This window comes from Stigmatopora argus, chromosome 2 (genome assembly GCF_051989625.1).
Source record: "Stigmatopora argus isolate UIUO_Sarg chromosome 2, RoL_Sarg_1.0, whole genome shotgun sequence".
NCBI lineage: Eukaryota > Metazoa > Chordata > Actinopteri > Syngnathiformes > Syngnathidae > Stigmatopora > Stigmatopora argus.
The window spans coordinates 10358253-10377500 of record NC_135388.1 but is presented as its reverse complement, the minus strand read 5'-3'; the positions used below and the strand labels follow the sequence as shown (position 1 = coordinate 10377500).

At 41.4% G+C, this 19248-nt stretch overlaps 1 protein-coding gene across 5 annotated transcripts in view; it reads right to left on the bottom strand.

Moving 5' to 3' along the window:
* Window positions 1–19248, bottom strand: part of tcf12 (transcription factor 12) — a 53302-nt gene that overhangs the window by 6628 nt on the left and 27426 nt on the right. For 3 of the 5 annotated variants that reach the window (XM_077591541.1, XM_077591551.1, XM_077591579.1), the window contains exons 9-14: window positions 6512–6611; window positions 6123–6262; window positions 5737–5878; window positions 4930–5000; window positions 2890–3034; window positions 467–540 (exon numbers count right to left, since the gene is read on the bottom strand). In XM_077591541.1, coding sequence (XP_077447667.1) covers window positions 467–540; window positions 2890–3034; window positions 4930–5000; window positions 5737–5878; window positions 6123–6262; window positions 6512–6611 — 672 coding nt within the window. Of the gene's footprint in view, window positions 1–466; window positions 541–2889; window positions 3035–4929; window positions 5001–5736; window positions 5879–6122; window positions 6263–6511; window positions 6612–10957; window positions 11166–19248 lie in introns of those variants that run through there. The other 2 variants (XM_077591561.1, XM_077591571.1) reach the window with 2 other exon arrangements.

Sequence of the window (19248 nt, the reverse complement as noted above, 5' to 3'; positions counted from 1 at the left end):
GTAATATGACCAAGAGTGTCTCAATCCATTAGCTATTAGTCATTTCATCTGAAATGTAATCCTCAAGTGGCATGTTTAGACAGTTGCTCACCCCCAATTCTAGAAGTCATGGGGCTTTCCAGCTCTTTCGTCAATTATAACGTGGCTACTTGGAAAATATGAGCCATGCTTTTATTTTGCATAGATTGAGACAATATGTCATTGAGTGAAATTAAATCTGCAGGATGGCAGCAGAGGAATCCTGGAGAAGTGGCTCTACATACAGCTGCCAGCAGCCCCTTGAACTCAAATGACCCCCCCACCACCCCTACTAGAGGAGGGGACAGATGGCAAGTCCTAAGGGACAGGTATTGTTTATCCTTGACCTTCCACTTTATCCTCTGCAAATATTTGCAGGAATGTCATTGTCACGATAACTCGTCCTAACTGAGCATCGATATAGAAAGGTGAGAGAAAAGGATCTTACCAGTGAATGAAGTGAGTTCTCATAATTTGGAGAGGAAGGGCTCTGCCCACTAGGACGGGACCATTGGTTGGTACCTAAGTAAAGAGAAAGGGGTGCACTGTAGGTAAATTCACCGTTGACGTCTTTTAATATCTGATGGCCGATAACTGCATCTCTCGCTTTATTGATTAGACTGACACTACAGCTAACTGTCACCCATTAAGCCTTAAGCCAGGGCAAGTGACTATTTTGCGTAATAAAAGAAATATCCGCATAAAAGGCACTCTGAAGGTACATAATATTTACAATGGATTTTTGGAAATATCCCCTTTTCTACCCAAGCCAAACGCTTGTCATAACAAAAAGTAATACCACAAACCTAAGCATAAACGACTTTGACAACTTCTCCAGGTTATTCTGCAAGAAATATTGCTTGCAGACATTTCCACTTCTGTGGAATCCGATGGAAGGTTGCCAAAGTGGGCCATTTATTTAAGTATGACAATACAGCACAAATCATGAAGTGAATTTTTCATTTTTCTTTGTTTTTTAACTTCCCAAGGGCTTCTCCTCTGAATAGACTGATTTCTACAGGCAGTACAATGGGGGATACAACTACTACTATTACTGCAAAAAAAAAGAATGTTCTGAATTAAGGGGTCATATTTGAAAACATTCCATAGAATGAAGACTTTGTGTTAAGAATAGCACAAAAGAAACCATATTTAAAAAGCTTGGAACTTGTTTTCCTTTTATTGTTCCATTGAATGTCACACTTCATATGTAGTCGTCTGTCATCACTTGGCATAAAAGAAACCAGAAGAAAGGATGAAAAGAAATAAAATGTATCCCCATCTTGTTGCCAGATGAGCGAGATGTGAACTTCACATGCCTCCACTGACGACTACAAAATAAGAAAAGCTTTAAAAGCGGCGGGGCTAATTGTAGAAACAGCTAATGAGTCTTACTCTAATGATGAATGTGTTTTGTGCGTGCCAAATTGTGTCTTGATTTATGCAAAATGACTCTGTTACTAACCTCACCGTTGAATTTTGCACCCACTGGCATGAGAGATTTTGCGACTGGCTATGCGAGTATGCACAAGTGTGTGTGGCTATGTGTTGGAAGAACAGCTGTCCACAGGGTAGGGCAACAGCTGACGACGAGGGGAGCATAGGTAGAGACAGCTGTCCCCAGTCCATTACCATACTTGACACCACAACTGTCCATTAAAATAACACACGGGGCTTTCCCGCTTGGTGTCTCCCTTTTTTTCCCGCATCACTGCCTCTCATCTCTTCATATGTCTGAGAGGCTTCACATCTGTCTTTTTTAAATACTTTTAACAGATATGCATGCCATAGAAAGATTACATTATTTCTAGAATAGAAGTCTTCACGCAAAAATGCTAGCTTATTAGTAGTAAAAGTCCCACAAGCAACTTTTTAAAAAGCGACAATGTTCTGAAGAGTAAACCCGCTCGTCCTCTACCCCCGCCCCCAGAAAAAGTATGAAAAGCTTTTCATCGATGTAATTCAAAACCACTTCAAACAAATCGTTTTAAATCCTTAAGCAGCTCAAAAGCCATAGCCTCAGTCCTTTTCATTTCCATTGTTGTTTCAGGGTTTGTCATTAACATTTCAATCACTTCAAAAAAATAATAAATGTTATGCAAACAGATGCGTGTCAGAAGACCTCAGTTTCATGATCATGAAAGCACTGAGCAAAAAATCTGACTGCAATCTCTACAACACAGGAAAAAACTGCAGATTGTCAGACTATTCAAGACAGTAGAAACAGAAAGTAAGGCACGGTTTAAGGGAAAGACAACACCTAATATAAATGAACTCTATGTAAAAGACAGTTAGAGGAAAAAGTACATGTACAAATTATGAATTCATCGCTGCCAGTTCTCCCAGCCAAAATGGCTCAGAGGTATATTGCCATTAAAGGCATCCAAAGTGTGAAAACACTTATCCAACTCAACTGGATTTTCTCAACTCGGTTTCTGCCAAGAATTTTAATTGTATGCCTAGTAACATGGTGAAAATGTGTGGAAATGTGAATATTCGGTACGTCGACAGACACAAGTTTTCTACTTGAAACTCTAATTTCCGGTTTGATGCTTCGCCGTGTGCCTTTGCAGAGCAAAAGGAGACGGACAACCATTCACACTCACACTCATATCTAGGGGCAATTTAGAATGTTCAACCAGCCTACTATGCATGTTTTTGGGATATAGGAGGGAACCCGAGTACCCGGAGAAAACCCACACAAGCCCAGGGAGAACATGCAAACTCCACACAGTGAGGACCGACCTGGGATCAAACCCTCGACCCAAGAACTGTGAGGCCGACGCGCTAACCGAGCCATTCTATTCAAATACACAGTCGTTTTTATCATTTCTATTCAAACACAGTGAGAATGAAAGAATGGGGTTTTACCTGTTCTTCCAGATGGGGTGCCAGCCACCGTTACCACAGTCCCTGCAGTGCCAGCGCCTGCTGTGGTTGCGAGAGGTGAAGGGGAACCCACAGGCGTGGACGGGTTGGAGGGAAAACTACTGCTGGTGTGGTCAGGTGAGTAAATCTAGGAGAGAAAGAAGAATATGTGGTCAGTGGTTGAGCACAATCAACTTGTACTCCAGGCACTTTACAGCAAGGATGATTGTCATTCATTGATGGGGATTTTATAAGCAAAGATGCCACATCAATTTTTATCCTGTTCGTGTGTGGTACACTGCAAGCTTCCTGAAACAGACTAACCCTTTATATACCACTCATAAATAATTGGCTGCTATTGATGGAGCTTCACTGCCAGGCTGTCCCAGTCAAAATAGGCCATCTAGTGCCGTCAATGGCACTATAAAATGAGCATTTACAGCCAGTCCCGCCAGGCTAAATGAATTGGACTTCTATATAGTTGCTGGACAAGTGGATTATTATTATTTTTCTTCGTCTAATGACTCAAAATTTTAACTTGCCATGGTGAGGGTTGACACAAGTCTAAATAAATGAGTGGCATTATCATTGTATCAACATAGACAAAGTATGGTCTCATTTTAATGTGCAAAGATTGAAACAATCCAACGATTCTCTGTATAACATGAAGTATTTGGTTACATTTTCTTGCCATCTGAAGACAAATTGCAGAGACAAAATTGTTTCCTGGGCACCTCTTTGAGTTACACTGAGGACTTACAATAATGCCAATTACAAGGAAAGCAGATTGCGTCTTAAAACTCCCACAGGGAATTCATTTGTGTGAGTAAATGCTGGATTAAAGCACAATCACTTCCCTGATTTGTCCCTTTTAATCAGATGATATTGTGGCATAATGGAACATGTCTCTGAGAAGAGGGCGCTAGAATCGGATCCTCAGTAATTAGCAGGGAAAAGAAGCAGATAGATGGTAGATTTTTGCCGCTTACTAACGATCAAATTGAGCTTGCAGGAAACCGTTTGAGTTCTCTGGCGATGATAGAATGCCCTCATTAATAATCTCCTTATTCAATCTTCATCGTTGGGCTTTACTTTTTCAATCAACTTGGAGTATAAGGCGAGTGTACTACTGAGAATGGAGGAGGAGTAAGAAAGAATGCCTATTCAAGCTTCTCTACTCTCCGAAAGCTACGTTCCTCTCTTTCCGCTCTTTCCCTCTCAGACACGCAATTCAGTGGAAAACTAAGACGGATTAATAATGCGGTCATCACTCTGTCAGATACAAACAAGTCTTAACACAAATCCCCAAACATGTTTGAGTTTCACAAAAGCAAGTTGTTTCTAACCGTGACTTCTGACCAAACAATATATGGCCAAGGACGCTGCATTCAAAAGTGAAACACAGTTCATTTTACTGGAACAAATGAAGCCCCGCCTACTCACCGGTCACACTCCCGCAGGCGGTGAGGGGCCAATAAGCACAGCCAATTTAAAAGGGAGGCCAACAAAAACTCTACAAAGGGCAGCCCGTGGAGTTGAGCCACAGCAGTTATAAACTCCCCAGTGCCCACGCTCCACGTACCCCCCCCCCACGCTGTCCAACCGTGTCCATTTCACTCCAGCTTTGTTATGCTAATAGAATTGAGTCTACAAATATAAAAGACTTCATTTGTTATTACCATCTATATAATAAACTCATATTTTCCGTTAAAGCTCATTTTGAAAAATAAAAGTTTAGCTTCTGTTCTGATGTACGGAAACTACCATTGAAATCCAGACATTTTATTTCACACGTCAACTATTCCCAACGAAAAAGAACTGAATTCAATTTTGGTGGTTAATGATCACCAGAATGTGAAATGACTGCCCTATGGAAGGCTTAAACTTAGACAGCTATGACACATATTTTATAAAAATAAAACAATTCGACAGGAATTTAGAGGGGAAGATAAATCATCTACACAAATTCAGGATATTAGATGAAATAGCACAGAAAACTAAGCTACCAGTTAAATGTGGGGCAATGGTGCGGTTGCTTCTTACCGAGGCTAAAGCCTTGCCAAGTGCATCTCCGGTCTGTGAGCTTCCAGTGGCGTTCCCCCGATTTGCAGCAGCTTCACAAGTGCAGAGAGAAAGAGACCTTATTTGCATTAAAATCCCTCTACCAATTCAAAAATAAATGCACGATTAAAGATTCAAATAGACCCGTTCAAACTTATCAGAGTGAGTACAATGATACACTTTATCTATCACATGAAGATGACAATGTCAGTCTCACAGTTTTTCTATGGAAACAAAGTAGAATGACTACTTTGAACTCCTGAAAATATAACTATAAGGACATGCACAAAGGCCTTCCACACTTGGGAGACACTCTGGACAAAAACCTGAATTCCGAAGCAGTTCTGCTTGTAGAATGACAAAAACAAAAAATTGCAATAACACTGGTACCCCTGCTCTAACATTTTACTACTTTCTGTATGACACTGTTGCTCTAAGCATTCAAAATGTTGCAGTCCTTAGAGAGACAAGTTAGATCTTGTTATCAATGTTTTTAAGTGACGATAGCACAAGTGCCAAAAGACATTGGTGACAATTGATGAGGTTATCACAGCCAGAGAATTCCAGTTACTGTTCAAATGGCTGCTACACAACCCTCGCGACAGGATTTTTCCACCCACCATCAAGTTTGCATCTATGCTGCCCAGAAACACAGCTGGCATTTGAACGAGGGGCCAATTTGCAACAATCTTTGCGAACTCCGGTCTCGGCGTCTCCGTGTAAACAGTTTCTGGCTCAGCCAAACGTTAAAACGAGCCACTGTCGTAATTGAGGAAAGTGAAAACATACCAAGCACCCCATCTGCATTGTTGACTGATGGGTTGTGTGCAGCTGAGACAAATGGTGAGGTGGACGTGCTGCTTCTGTGAAAACTGGACATGGGAGGAAGACTGTGGTTGATGTCTGGGGAAGCGGAGTGTGCTGGGTAGTTCTGGAAATGACAAAGGACAATGTTGGAACTATGAAAGATAAAATTCCTCTTTCTTGCCTGAGGAGAACAGTTCTATAAACAAGGAGAAGAACAGAGAGAAATAGCTAACAAACTAAAATCAAACCCCTGAAGGCGATAGTGAGCTATCGCAGACTTTTTGCAGTACCACACCCCTTGATATTGGATGACTTGTCGCAAACACTTGGTCGATGGGGTGGGGAATGTCACCCATTGATTGACTTACCAGACGGTCGTGCGAGTGCAGGCCGCTGTAGTTTCCTGATTGTGGCATATGAGATGAAGATCCTGGAAGCATTCCTCCATAGCCGGCCTGACTAATCCCATTGGTTGAGTTCCAATGGTCGGATGAGCTGTGTGTACCATCTAATAACAAAATATATGTAAGTGTTTACTGTGCATTTGAAGCTCAGAGCAAAACCAGATCAAGCAATAAAGCCTCAACATGGGATCATCCAACAAGCAGAGTTATATTTTTCATTGCTTGATATGAAACACGATCTCAGTTCTGGAGACAGCTGACATCACCGAAAAGTGAAAAATCCAACTGATTTATCTTCGGATCAGATAACTCATGATTCATGCTTCAAATGATGGAAATCAGATTTAACTTACCAAAGAAAGTGCTTGCAAACATATTGCTGGGGGGCTTCGGAGAAGAGTAGGAGGGCGAATCTCTGTTAAAGTCCTCTGAGTTCGGAGAAGGTGCGTACACCTACAAGCACAACATTAATGTCATTAGATTTTTTTGTTTTGTTTGATCAAATCAAGCAATGTGGGATCAGTCCAAATAACTGTGTTGTGTCAACTTCAAAAATACCATCATGAACAAAGGTCAATTGTTCTGCCTTTACAGACGGACTATATGGGATGGCATGTAAGACCATATACTCTTAAGAGATGGAAATATACAATACAAGTTGTGATTGTAGATTATTACAGAACAATGAAGAGAAGAGCAACATGTCGATGAACAAAGATGTTTTCAAAACTTTGCATTGATCCAATTTTTGGGGATGGACTGATGGAGAAGTTAAGAATATCTGTGGTATGGCCAACACCCATCGTAGCCTAGTCATTTCGAAAGGGGGATCTCGCCTTATGGTGACCCCCACCCCACCCCCGATGAACCTAAAAATGCAAATATGTGCAAATACTTTAACGATAGGCAAGCAATCAAACGTATGAAGCATTAAACAGCAGAATTTGCATTTTAGATAAACACCGTCTCTAATGGAGGTATAATGACAGTGGCATAATTGCACATTCTAAATGACAGTGGCAAATTACTGTATTCCCTGCGAGGCTGAATTCCAATAAAAGCTACAAAAAACAGTCTGCTCTCCGTTAGATCTGTACCTGCAAGTGAGCGGTGGACTCAAACTAAGTACAATGGGCACCCTGTTGTACTGCCGTGTGTGTGTGTGTGCCAAGTTGGTGGGAGGATAAAAAAAAACTTGGGCCCAAAAACAAGTGATGTGGTCTCTGACTTTATCCACTCCAGATGGAGGCAGCGAGGCTGAGTAAAAGAGGACGAAGCACATCGGAGGGAAGAAAAGGTTTTGAACTAATTTGCCCACCCACAGCGAGCACTTGGATGACCTTTGTCATGTCTCACTAATCAGACCCCGGCCTGCCAACTTGATTCCACCTGCCCATTCTCAGTAATTGCCACTCTCAAGTCTGACTTGAAAGGTCAATTTCTCTTTAAATGGATTTACATCACACCAAGGACAAGAATCTGGTCGGGCGGGCCCTAAAGCATGAATCGAATTTTTTGTCATGTCAGATCTTTTGGTGTGACCGTTCACACCGCTGTTTTACAAAGCGATGGTTTAAGTGTGATCATTATTTGGGAGGCATGCGCAGAAGGATGACAGAACAACATGTGGCTCATTGTAAAACGGACGAGTTCGCCGTCCCCGACCACCTCTCTGACTTTGAATTTTCTCGAGTCAGATCAAGAAAAAAGACACCGATTTGGGTCACTTGAGGCTGCCATCTGAACATAGTCAAAGTTAATTAAGCTTGGCTGTCGAGGAATCGCAATCTGCAACTATCATAGATATAGGACAGCAAATGTGTGACAGTAAAAACTGACAGAAAAAAATAATAATGTAAAAGTTCTATTAAACAGTCTGCTATCTAAAATGCAGTCTTCCAACCGGATGCTGGAATCACAATTCCAAGACTGGTAGAAAATCCAAGTTTTGTTCTCCTCAGCCAGAAACTGCCAAATGCTCAAGCCATTGAGCAGAAGCGTTGTCATGGTGAGAGAGCCTCGAAATTTTATGCTGGTTTAAGGCAAGGCCCTGTTGAAGGAGTAGACTCACCTAAAAAATTTCTGACACGGTATGATCGATCAAGAGCCATTACAACAGCACTATGATGTAATCAGATGTAGTATAAAAACATAGAAGTTCTTAGCACAATTATCTTTCAGCCACCTGTTTCAATGGCACAAACATGCTTCATCTAAACAGTACCATCAAAAGATCATCTTTCATCACTTTTACAAGCCTTGATGACCACAACGGTTGTTTACTTGCTGAAATGGCTTTCGAACCCTTTTATGGGTTGTCGCTGAATTTATGGAAAATATGCTAATACTATGCAAACATTTGGCCACCTCCTGATATATATACATATATGCAAAACACAGCTTGAATGAGAACTCTGGTTGGACTGCTGAGTGAGACGACTCCTAAACGTTGTTGTCGGACTGTGTAATTAAAGTGCTCTGGCAAGGGTGGAGCTCTCTTGGGTCCTCTGGCTTACACATGCGAGCAGCAATGATATTAGTTCCATGGAACTCATCTCAGGTTAGCATCGCACGGGAGCCCAGGCTTTTGTCCTTTGGCTACTCATGGGCAGCATATGGCATTGGTTAATGCTAATTGTCCTTTATTTAACCCTAGGCTAACAAGTCAAAGCATTAATAAACCATTTCAAACACTGATGGCCTATGAAGCAGTATGCCTGTCTGGTTTCTCTTTACAAGACCATTAATTAAAAGCCATCACTCACACAAATAAGCAGGCCAGGACAGACATGCACACACCAGTCACTTGAAGAAAACTGGGGATTCATTCATAAAATACTAAACAATCAGTGTAAGCTATTTTAAACATACACAAAACTGATGCATGACTGGAACATTTTAGCTTTAAGGTTTTAATGCATGTCAGAAATGTTACATTCTTCCAATTGCTTCACAGCTTCAACATTTGAATGTGATACTGGCCAACAAAACCTGACTAAAAAGTGTTAAATTAAAACATCTCACCAAAGGGAAATTCCTTGGCAAGATGTTTCAAAGACTGAATCTAAGGAATTGTTTATGCCACTAGCCTTCAACACATACCCAATTCAGAATTGCCTAAACACGAATCATGCTCTTCTATGAATGCTAGAATATATACAAACACACCATAGAAGTTCAAAATGAAAGATTTTCAAATAGTTAAAACTCTCAACATGCATTTGGATAATGAATGGTGATGCAAAGAACTGATTCAAAGCCAACTCAAGTTTAGCGAGACAAATATGATATGACGCACGCATACGGTGCATACCCCGTGTTTACATGAGATCATACCAGCATGTGTACGCGCTTGTGCAACATGTATGTACAGTACGCTACAGGGTTCTAATGACTGACTAAACACCGGAAACCAAAGGATGACAACTAGCAGGCAAACCGCTGCTAAATTAGTAGTTGCAAGGACATAAGATACTTATTTGCGAAGGGATGAAACAACACGAAGAATCTATGTATCACTTCAAGGCTTTCATTTCAGTTGGGAGAAATCTTAGTGAGCTGCTCCATCTGTAATGGTTCCGTGCCACCAGCTCGCAAGTCAATGGTGCACTGTGAATTCTCCGAGTCCTCCAGATGGTGAACCTCTACTTTGCATCACATTCATTTTAATCAAGTCGATTCACGGAATGAACACCATGTTTTTTTAATTTCCTCACAAATGAATCCAGAAAAAGTTTTAACAAGCGCTTTTGATCAGACCCCCTTTTTATCCACATGCTACCCATTTCCTCCCAAATGCTAATGCTAACCCAGCCTGTTATCACTTAATATGAAAAGAGATCAAAGTCATCTGGATACATCGGGGACACAGGAAATGTTGTCATAGGCTCCAAGGACAAAAGAAATGGAAGCTTAAGATGACCTTGAGTATAGGAACATATAAATAGTGTAACTCTGAATTCAAGACCCCTCATGACAGGTGGAAATCTGGAACAGGTTATTTGCTTAAAAGAGAAAAATCAACTAAGGATTAGTCAATCAAATCCAATATTGTTTCGAACTATGATCTACCCGATGATGATTTTTTAATTTTAAACAAACACTACGGAAAAACAACAAATTTCAACCCAAAAAGTTCATCAACCCTGAAAAAAAAACGAGCCCGCGTACACTAATGAAAAAGCATTCTAGAAGTCCAAGACAAACAAATATCAAAGAGGTTTGAACGGAGATATTCAAAATTCCCATTAGGCTCCCCGTGGTGTCAAGAATGGTGATGTGATTAAAAGCAGATGGAAGAACAGCAAACACTGGTGCTTGGAGCTCAATCTGCAAACAGGAAAGTCTAACCTCAACAGGCAGACTTTTCTCCCTAATCATTCCCAGATTCCCACTTGTTATTATTTCAATCCAGTCTTGGAGCACCAACAACCAGCCAGTGAAAATAAATGATAGTTATTTTTTTTTTAAAGCCACAGTTCTTCATTCTATGAGAGAAAAGTTTTGGCACAACTTTTTGTCCTGCTTTTTGCCTTGAACTAATGGAAGTCCTACACTTACTAGTAAAATGAAGCTTTTATTCCAACTATAAATATGATATTAACTGAAGATGTCAGACTGCTTTAAATGCTGAAAAGCACATTGTCATCTCATAACATGCAGTCAACACCAGTGCAAAATTGTACACACATCCAATCTGTGACCTTTTCTATAACAAGAGAGCATCACAACAGACCAAACCTAAGTTGCATCTACATGTCAATCATCTCATGGCAGATTCCCCAAAAAAGATAACTCACCGATTTCCCGTTGTAGTAGTACATTAAAGAGTTACTTCCCATTCCAGGGACAGGATACGCACAATACATTATAGCGTGAACAAGGTCAGTGGTATATTACAACAGGACATAAGCTCTCTGGACATACATCCAAAGCGTTCAAAAGGGACTAATAATTCTTTCAGTGCTGGCCTCCACACAGCCCACTCAGAGGAAACTTATGCAAAGCAGGACGCTACCATTGCGTACAGAGCGAAAGGGGACTGTCAGAAGGGAGTGGCGTGCGTGGTACGTCCCCTCTCTTAAGCCGCTGAGTGCTGAGGCAAAGAGGAAAAAAAGCGACGAGGGGGAAGGGAAGCAATGAAGAGGGGAATAAAAAAAGATAAAGGGAAGTGGGTGGAACAAAAAAACAAATACGTGAGCCGATTTAGAGCCAGAGGGACAAAATATTTCAGTCCAAGCATTAAAAAAAATGCTGATTTTCTACGATTGAACCTCGACAAACTGAAACATTTTTACTCCTCGCCGGATTGCATGCATGATATATGAGTCATTTAAATGGAGGAGCTAGCCCAAATTTTTTTCACCCGATTAAATCCATAGGGTGTTTTTTTTCCGATGATTGGACCCACTCATTTGGCAACGTGTCGTGCCCGCAGACTCCTCACATGCAGATTAAGAGTCATTAAACAGTGTAAACGCACAGGCGAATACAGACTCGATGTGTATTTTACAGGGCGAGATGCAAAATGTATTTGAGAGGTGGTGTTACTTCAGAAGCGTGTGTAAACACTGCGAAGCATGCAACAGCTGCAACAGGGGGTTGGCCTGTGACGTGGCGGCAGGAAAATAATGCTCTGCTTGGTAAAGCCTGGAAAGGGCTCTCAGAAACGAGGCGAGCTGGAGGGGGAAGCAAAACACGGACAGCCATTTTATTACACTTTGCTGTCATTGCGAGCAACACGGCTTCCCATTTATCCACCTTTATCAAGTGGGAGGAGGGAGGCCAAAGGGGAGCAGAAGAAAGGAGAGGATTGATACGATATTCCATTGAAAGCCCAGCCTGACTGGAGCCTTTCATGACTACCACTCAAAGCATCTCTGACTAAACACAGGCCCGCAAACTCATTTACCACAATATTGTTATAGAAAGATTAAAGCCTTCAAGTCCCTCGAAAACGGGGTCTTTATTAGGCTTTGCCTTTGGTACTGTTATTATTTATCCCCCTTTGTTCTGCCGAAGTCTTTTAAAGTCTTCCAAAGCACTCTCTCTGTGTTCTGCAACCGCTTTATATCTGGAGCTGTTTCAAGTCGATGTTTTCAGGAAAGGAAAAAATGGCAGCGATAGAAGTATTTGAAGGGGGTTAAAACAAGTCCAGACCCATTTCAGTTTCACGAATGACAATACTTAAAAGGACAAATTACGAAGTATTTATTTTAGGAGCGAGCGTCCACCAAATCACATCTTTGCAACACCAAGGGAGAAGGTCAGCATGTGGAGACGCATCTCGAATCAAAGCTAAGTTTATGTGATGTTTTGAGTCATGGCAGAAAGGTAACAGGCGTGACGGAAGGGGGAAAAAAACCTCGTTAACGTTACCCTCTGAAAAGAAGCGCGAGTCACCGCGGCGTGCTTTTCTTGGAATTTCTTTAGCTGTTGCAAAAACAATGAGCAAATCCACATGCTGAGATCATCTCACTCTCAGCCGTGGATTTAGCGATGATGTCACCAGACAGGAAGATTGTTTCCTGTAAGAAGCTCTGGTTCTAATTAGGGAGGGCTTACTTAGGGGAGCTGGGGGTGCACTTGGGGATATTAGCCCCCCTGCCCCCAAAAATGCATGTTGAGTTTGGTTTCTTCCCATTATACTGTACTGTTGGGTCCAATAGGTGAACAAATTATATAGCCTTTGAGATGGAGAAAAAATGACTAATATATAGACTAACAATCTTAATCATTTCAAGGTCGTTTTAAACCCTTAATAGCTGAAAGGGTAGTAGCAGTAATAGGGTAAGTAGCCTCGTGGATGAGTGGTTAGCCTGTCGGCCTCCAGTGAGAAATTTGCATGTTCTCCCCGGGCCTGTGTGGGTTTTCCCGGGTACTCCCGTTTCCTCCCACATTCAAAACAAAACATGCATTGTACGCTGGTTGAATACTCTAAATTGCCAAGAATGAGGTGAATTAGAAGAAGACAAAATGACAATAATAGTTCAATTGTAAAATATAGTGTAAGAGGAGAGAATAGCTTTTTGAAGAAGAGTTTCGGCAGAATTAAAAATGATCTTAATTCAGTATTCAGATTTTGCTGCAGCAGCAAGGTCGAAGGAAGAAGCATTGGTGCCCACCGAAAAGACAAGAGTCAAGGGAATGTGTGACCTTGCTGATTAAAGAAAAGACCCGGTGGACTTTGACAGCTCTTTGGCCAACCATCTCATTTACGAGCCTGCTGGAGGACAAGATCATACTTTGCACTTGATTTCAGCTCGATATAGTAGCTCTAGTATATAGACCTTTGATTTGACTACAGTTTAAGCCTTAAAAAGTCTGAATTGACTTTCAAATCATTGGCTGATCATATGTTCCTTCATCCTCGCTATATGGAGTTTGCATGTTATCCCCAGGTTTGCGTGGGTTTTCTCCGGGTACTCCGGTTTCCTCCCACATTCCAAAATGAACACTCTAAATTGCCCCTAAGTATGAGTGTGGCCGTGAATGGTTGTCTGTCTCCTTGATCCCTGCGATTGGCTGGCCACCGATTCAAGGTGTCCCTCGCCTGGTGCCCATAATTAGCTGGGATAGGCCCCAGCACCCCCCGCAACCAATGCGAGGATAAGCGGTCCGGAAAATGAATGAATGGATGTTCCTTCACCCATTCGAGTAAAAATGCATTGGAGGTCTAGCGCCATCAATGGATGTAATAACAAGCCTGACTGGTCAGACCGGGCGGATATCCTCGAGGCTGCTAGCAATGTGAAATCAAGGATTGCATTAATGTCGTAAAGTTACGGATTATTCATTTGAAACAGGCTGGCTCGTGTCTAATGATTAGAATCAGTGCATGATTTTCAAACCTTTTGTTCCTTTCCTTCCATGCTTCATTCGCAGATGAAAGAGTCAGGCCTCTAGCTTGTTTGCCTCTTCCATTATCTCCTGACTCTAATGTCAGTGGTACATTTCAGCAACCCAAACAAAGGCAAAACACTAAGCGCATGATCCCAGAGGAGGCGGCAAATGTTCCGCCTCATCCCAGTCAAACTAGTGGCGTCTATCTAATCTGCCATCTGATGGAGCCATCCCAGGGGAGCCTGCTAACTGGGGTCATGGCAAAAGCTTGGAAAAGTGTCAACTGCATGGGCCAATCTTCCAATTTTATCACCAGCGAACACCTTGCAAAATCGCATTCCATGACCCTGACATTTTAGAGGAGCATGCAACATGCGTATCCACGTGTGTGCATTACATATGACTTGACCATTTTGAAACACCTTTCGAATTTGTCTCTAAAATTCACGCCAAAAACGCATGTTTTGACAACAAAAAAAGGCCCATGGACCAGGAGTGCCGCATGTTTAACAGGAAGTGACCTTTAAATGGCCCAAAATAAACAGGAAGTGACTGATCGTTATCTACCTACGTTAGAAAAAAGGATTCCTATGTAATCTATCCAGAAATTTCTCTCTGTTTTAAAATTGTCTTTCCTTCTGCCCCGAAGACAATTACAGCTATCAATTTTTAAGAACACCGGCTTACAGAAATACAAAAAAAACCTGACAATAGTGGCATTTTATGGTTTAAAAATATCCAGATCTTTTGACCTAATACCACATTGCTCCCGCAGAATGAGGGATGGGACAGACAGCACTTCTTGGACAGCTAAAGCGTGAAGAAAACTAATTTGACCATAATTGGATAGGCGAGGTTTCTGCCAGATCCAATGATGAATTGGACTCGCAATCGAAATAATAGTAATATATATCAGTTTATTATGATACAGTTAGTAATGGACTTGTCATAAGGGCCTAAAAAGGGCAAAATGTCTTTTAGGCTCAAGAAAGAGAGTGGGAAAAGTAAGAGTGCTCAGTGTTTTTCTTAAATGGTAAATGCTGTATGTTTTAAAAATGTTATGTTTTGCCTCCTTAACATGTCTGTCAGGTGTCAAAGCAGTCCTTCAAATGTGTATTTTATCCAACCAAGACCTTATAATTACAATCTGGCTCACTGTGTGTGAAAAAAAATGACTGAATAGATTTCTTAGAAGTGGAAACCTCACATTGTTGGAGCAGTATCATATTTTGATCTCTAATCTTTACACTTTTGAGGAAAGATAGACAAGGACAAAAGTGCTTTGAATACAAGCACTGCAAGGAAGATTTCTGGATCATCCGAGCCAAGAGAAGAGCTCATTTTGTACTGTGTTGCCATTTCAGATCTTTCCGAAACAAGGGTGTCTGAGTGATCTGTCAAAAGCAAACATCAATCTTTTTTGTCATCCCCACTCACTCAAGGTTCTCAGTTGCAAAAGTCCCCGAGGGGATCTGAATATCAGCCCACTGCTTTCTCTCTTTTCTCTCGCAGCCGCACCGCCACCGAGGCTGGGGAGAAGTGTCACATCAAGCCGCTGCGCCTCTGACAGGGAATTGTAAAGGGGGGAATGGTATTTACACAAACAAACCGTCAAGCGCACACATCCGCATTATGCCTTTGCGGCTTCCCATAAATATCCTCCAAGATGAAACTTTCCCCCACCAGCGACAGAATCTCCTCAATGCGCCGGTCAGACAGGTGCCCACGCAGCTGCCCATCAACATCCCCCAGCAAAGAAGACTGTCTGCTCAATGACAACACGCTACGACCTTCAATCTCAGCAGTCCAATTAAAAGTCTTTGACTGCCATTGACGGCGGCAGACGTCCATTTTGTTTCAACTGGGGGTAATGTTGTTTTTCGTAATGATGGAGATAATATTTTGTTAACGACTCTCTCAGTCTCTTTTATTAATGATGATCACGTAACAATTACAGTCTAAACACGTGTCTTGGATGACTAACACATAACGAGATGTTTGCGAGTTTACATTTGATGAGATGAGAGGAAATTGCTTATTAGTTTCTCTCTGAGGTTTACAACTAACTGCATCTTGTGCTAAATGCGCGTGTAGTTTCTCTAGCTATGTCCTGGCTGTGTTTGTACAGTGGTACCTCGACATACGATCTTAATCCATTCCGGGACTGAGATCGTATGTCGAGCATTTCGGAACTCGAGCAAACGTTTTCTATTGAAATAAATTAAAAACAAATTAATTCGTTCCAACCCTCTGAAAAAACACCAAAAACAGGATTGGAAAAAAAAAAATATTTCTTCTAATTCGCCATCTATTAACAAAGTAACACATAACTAGTGGTTTAATATTACTTAAATTTGTTTAATAGTACTAAAATTATACAGATTTTTTTATCCACGGCAACGCACTCGTAACCGAATAAACTCATTAAAATTAACTTGGATTAATATATACAGACACACTCAAACATACGTTTAAAACTAAAAGCTCAGTGAAAAACAAGCAATTAAATGAAATTGCTTATTTATCACACACTGTCAAAACTTTTCCATATTCCAAGTACATATAGGAAACAAAACAGCCTGAAAATTGCCTCTTCAAATAATAAAGTCTCTCTTCGTTTATGCAATTGCGCATACAGGACCACAGAGGGAAAAGTTTGTGCATGGCTAAAAGAGGATGTATACAGTATAAGATGAAAAAGACCCATGAACATGTCACTGTTTGCAATCCCCAGCTGTTCTGTCCAGATAGCCTTCATGTCCTGATGCATTGCGGTGTCAAACCCTAAATGCAACAAGGATGTGCGCTGGTAAATATTTTGATTCAAGGACACCATGAAGTGTACACAAACACCATGCTGGGATCTGCAACTTCCATTGCCTATCTGATTTTAATCTGAATTTATTTTTGGAGGCAAGAATGCAAAGACAAGCGGGCAGGAAAAGAGTGGGATTTCAGAAATAAGAACGTTCCCAGGAGTAGACCAAAATGATAGGAAGCACTGTTAGTAAGTGAGTGTGTGTGTGTGTGTGTTTTTTTTTAATCAAGCATCTATTCAGGTCTCTGGTGAAGCTTTCGCGCTTGCTTACACCAGCAAAACCATTCAGTGGCATCTGCAGTTGCATTCATGCTTTACAGGTATGCCGCCGGCTCTTCACACATCTGCCTCAGGCTTCAGGTGCGCCTTCGCTTCAGTAGTCCTCGGCACCGCTACCGCTCGCTACCTCCCGTGTCGTTGACGCCAGCACGAACACAGACCTGGGCTGATAATCATCTAATTGCACTACAAGTACCCATTTGCTACTTTACGCCGCCCCGCGCTTCCTGTTAGTCTAAGCAGATGCAGGTATTTTTAAAGAAACATTTTGCCCTCTTCTAGATCTAAATTCTTTATAGCTACCTGTATTTCACTGGGTTTTGTACTTATCCGAAAACTGCACTTTTAGGGCAGTTCATAGGTTATTGCTGCGTGTTGAAAGAAAAGTATTACATCTATCTGACTTCCAATAATAGTGATGAAAGAACCTGAGTTGCTGTAAAATTGAACTGTTTTCACATTGATCACTAGTCAATGACACAAAGGAAACAGAATTAATTGAGAAATAGATACTTTGCTCTACTAGTAAGAAAACTCCTGTGGGTTTTCCTTCGTGGTTGCATTGGGGGCATTTGCAAGTCAATGTTACATTTAGGTCATTCCTGTTGACTTAGAGTCACTTGCTGTTCATTTAGGTTCCACCCAGAGTAATGATTTAATGGTTTTGGGTCACTTGTAGAGAGTGTCTTTCTTCCAAGTAAATTGAGGGCATTTAGAGGTCAGTTCTTGTTGATTTTGGGTCACTTTCTGTTGATTTTGTAGAATTTCGTGCTCCCTTCCTGTTGATTTTGGGGATGTTCCATGAGAATCAGAATGGATAGGAGTAGGAAGTGGCCACCGGATGTGAGGAGAGACATTTTGTAAATTGGGACTTTTTTAGCAATGTGTATGTCCCAAATTACCCGCTTGTTTTCATGATGTAATTGATCATTATAATGTGATGATAACTGACATCACAAAATGGTTGCGCCTATAAAATGTGTCATTTTTTTGTGTTTAAACATTATTTTCTCTGTTATCAGAGGTCCAAAAAATTCACAATTGAATTCATTTTCCATTCCGCTTATCCTCACAAGGGTCGCGGGGGTGCTGGAGCCTATCGCAACCAACTATGGGCAGGAGGACACACTGAATTGGTTGCCAGCCAATCGGAAGGCACAAGGAGACGGACAAGCAAAAATTCACAGCTGGTGTGGAATAAATAAGTCCTAAAAAATAGATGACTTAAAATATATTTCCAACAGGTCAATCCTCAGTGACCCAAAACACAGATTTGCTTGCGGGGGAAAGGTCAGAATCTTAAAACAATTGATTCAAACCTATTCCTATTCACTTGGACATAGTATGGACTCTGTAAGACTTCCTAGAGATGACCTCCTATATAAAACTATCCAAGAACTGGCCTTGGTGTTGTCCATATTTTTAAACAATGTCTATAACCTTTTATTGAACATTTCCATCTCTTCTCTCAAATGGGATCAAAGACTAACTGGGATAATCCCGGCGAGCTCTCGGCTTTATCGCCTGAGCGGCGCTGAGTGACAAGGAGCCGTATTTTATACCGTGCTCTGTCACTGTTTCTCCCTATCTGCCATTGTACTGCTTGATTGTACTCTTATGAGTCACACAAGCGCACCTGCACCCATGTGTTAAGTAGTGACAAATAAAAGCCCAGCGTCCATTTACACAACAAAGAGATGTAACCCGCAAGGCAACTGTTCTTTGCCTGCCCCCCTCCTCGTATTCCCTCGTCTGACAAGACCTCAGATATATCACTTACTTAGAGGAAGAAGGCAGCGCGCGCCCTTGTCGCTGCCACAGACGCCTTCCCTCCCTCATGCTCTGACAATCTCCTTTTCAAATACAAATCCAGAAACAAAACAAGTGTCAGCCTTTTATGTTCCACAGCCTGTTCCACATTTGATCTTGGCTCCACGGCTCGTGGAGGTGACGATTCCGGGTCTCACAATCCCTTACCAAAACAAGAAATATTGTTTTATAAAGAGTTGGATTTGAGCAAACCAGTTGCTTTTTTGTTACCAATAAAAGACAGGCTTTAACCGGTTGAAGGTATTCGAGCAAGGACCTCGTGTAGGGAAAAAAAGAAGTTCGGCAAATCACGGTTTTCAAAAAGAACATCTGACTTAGTGA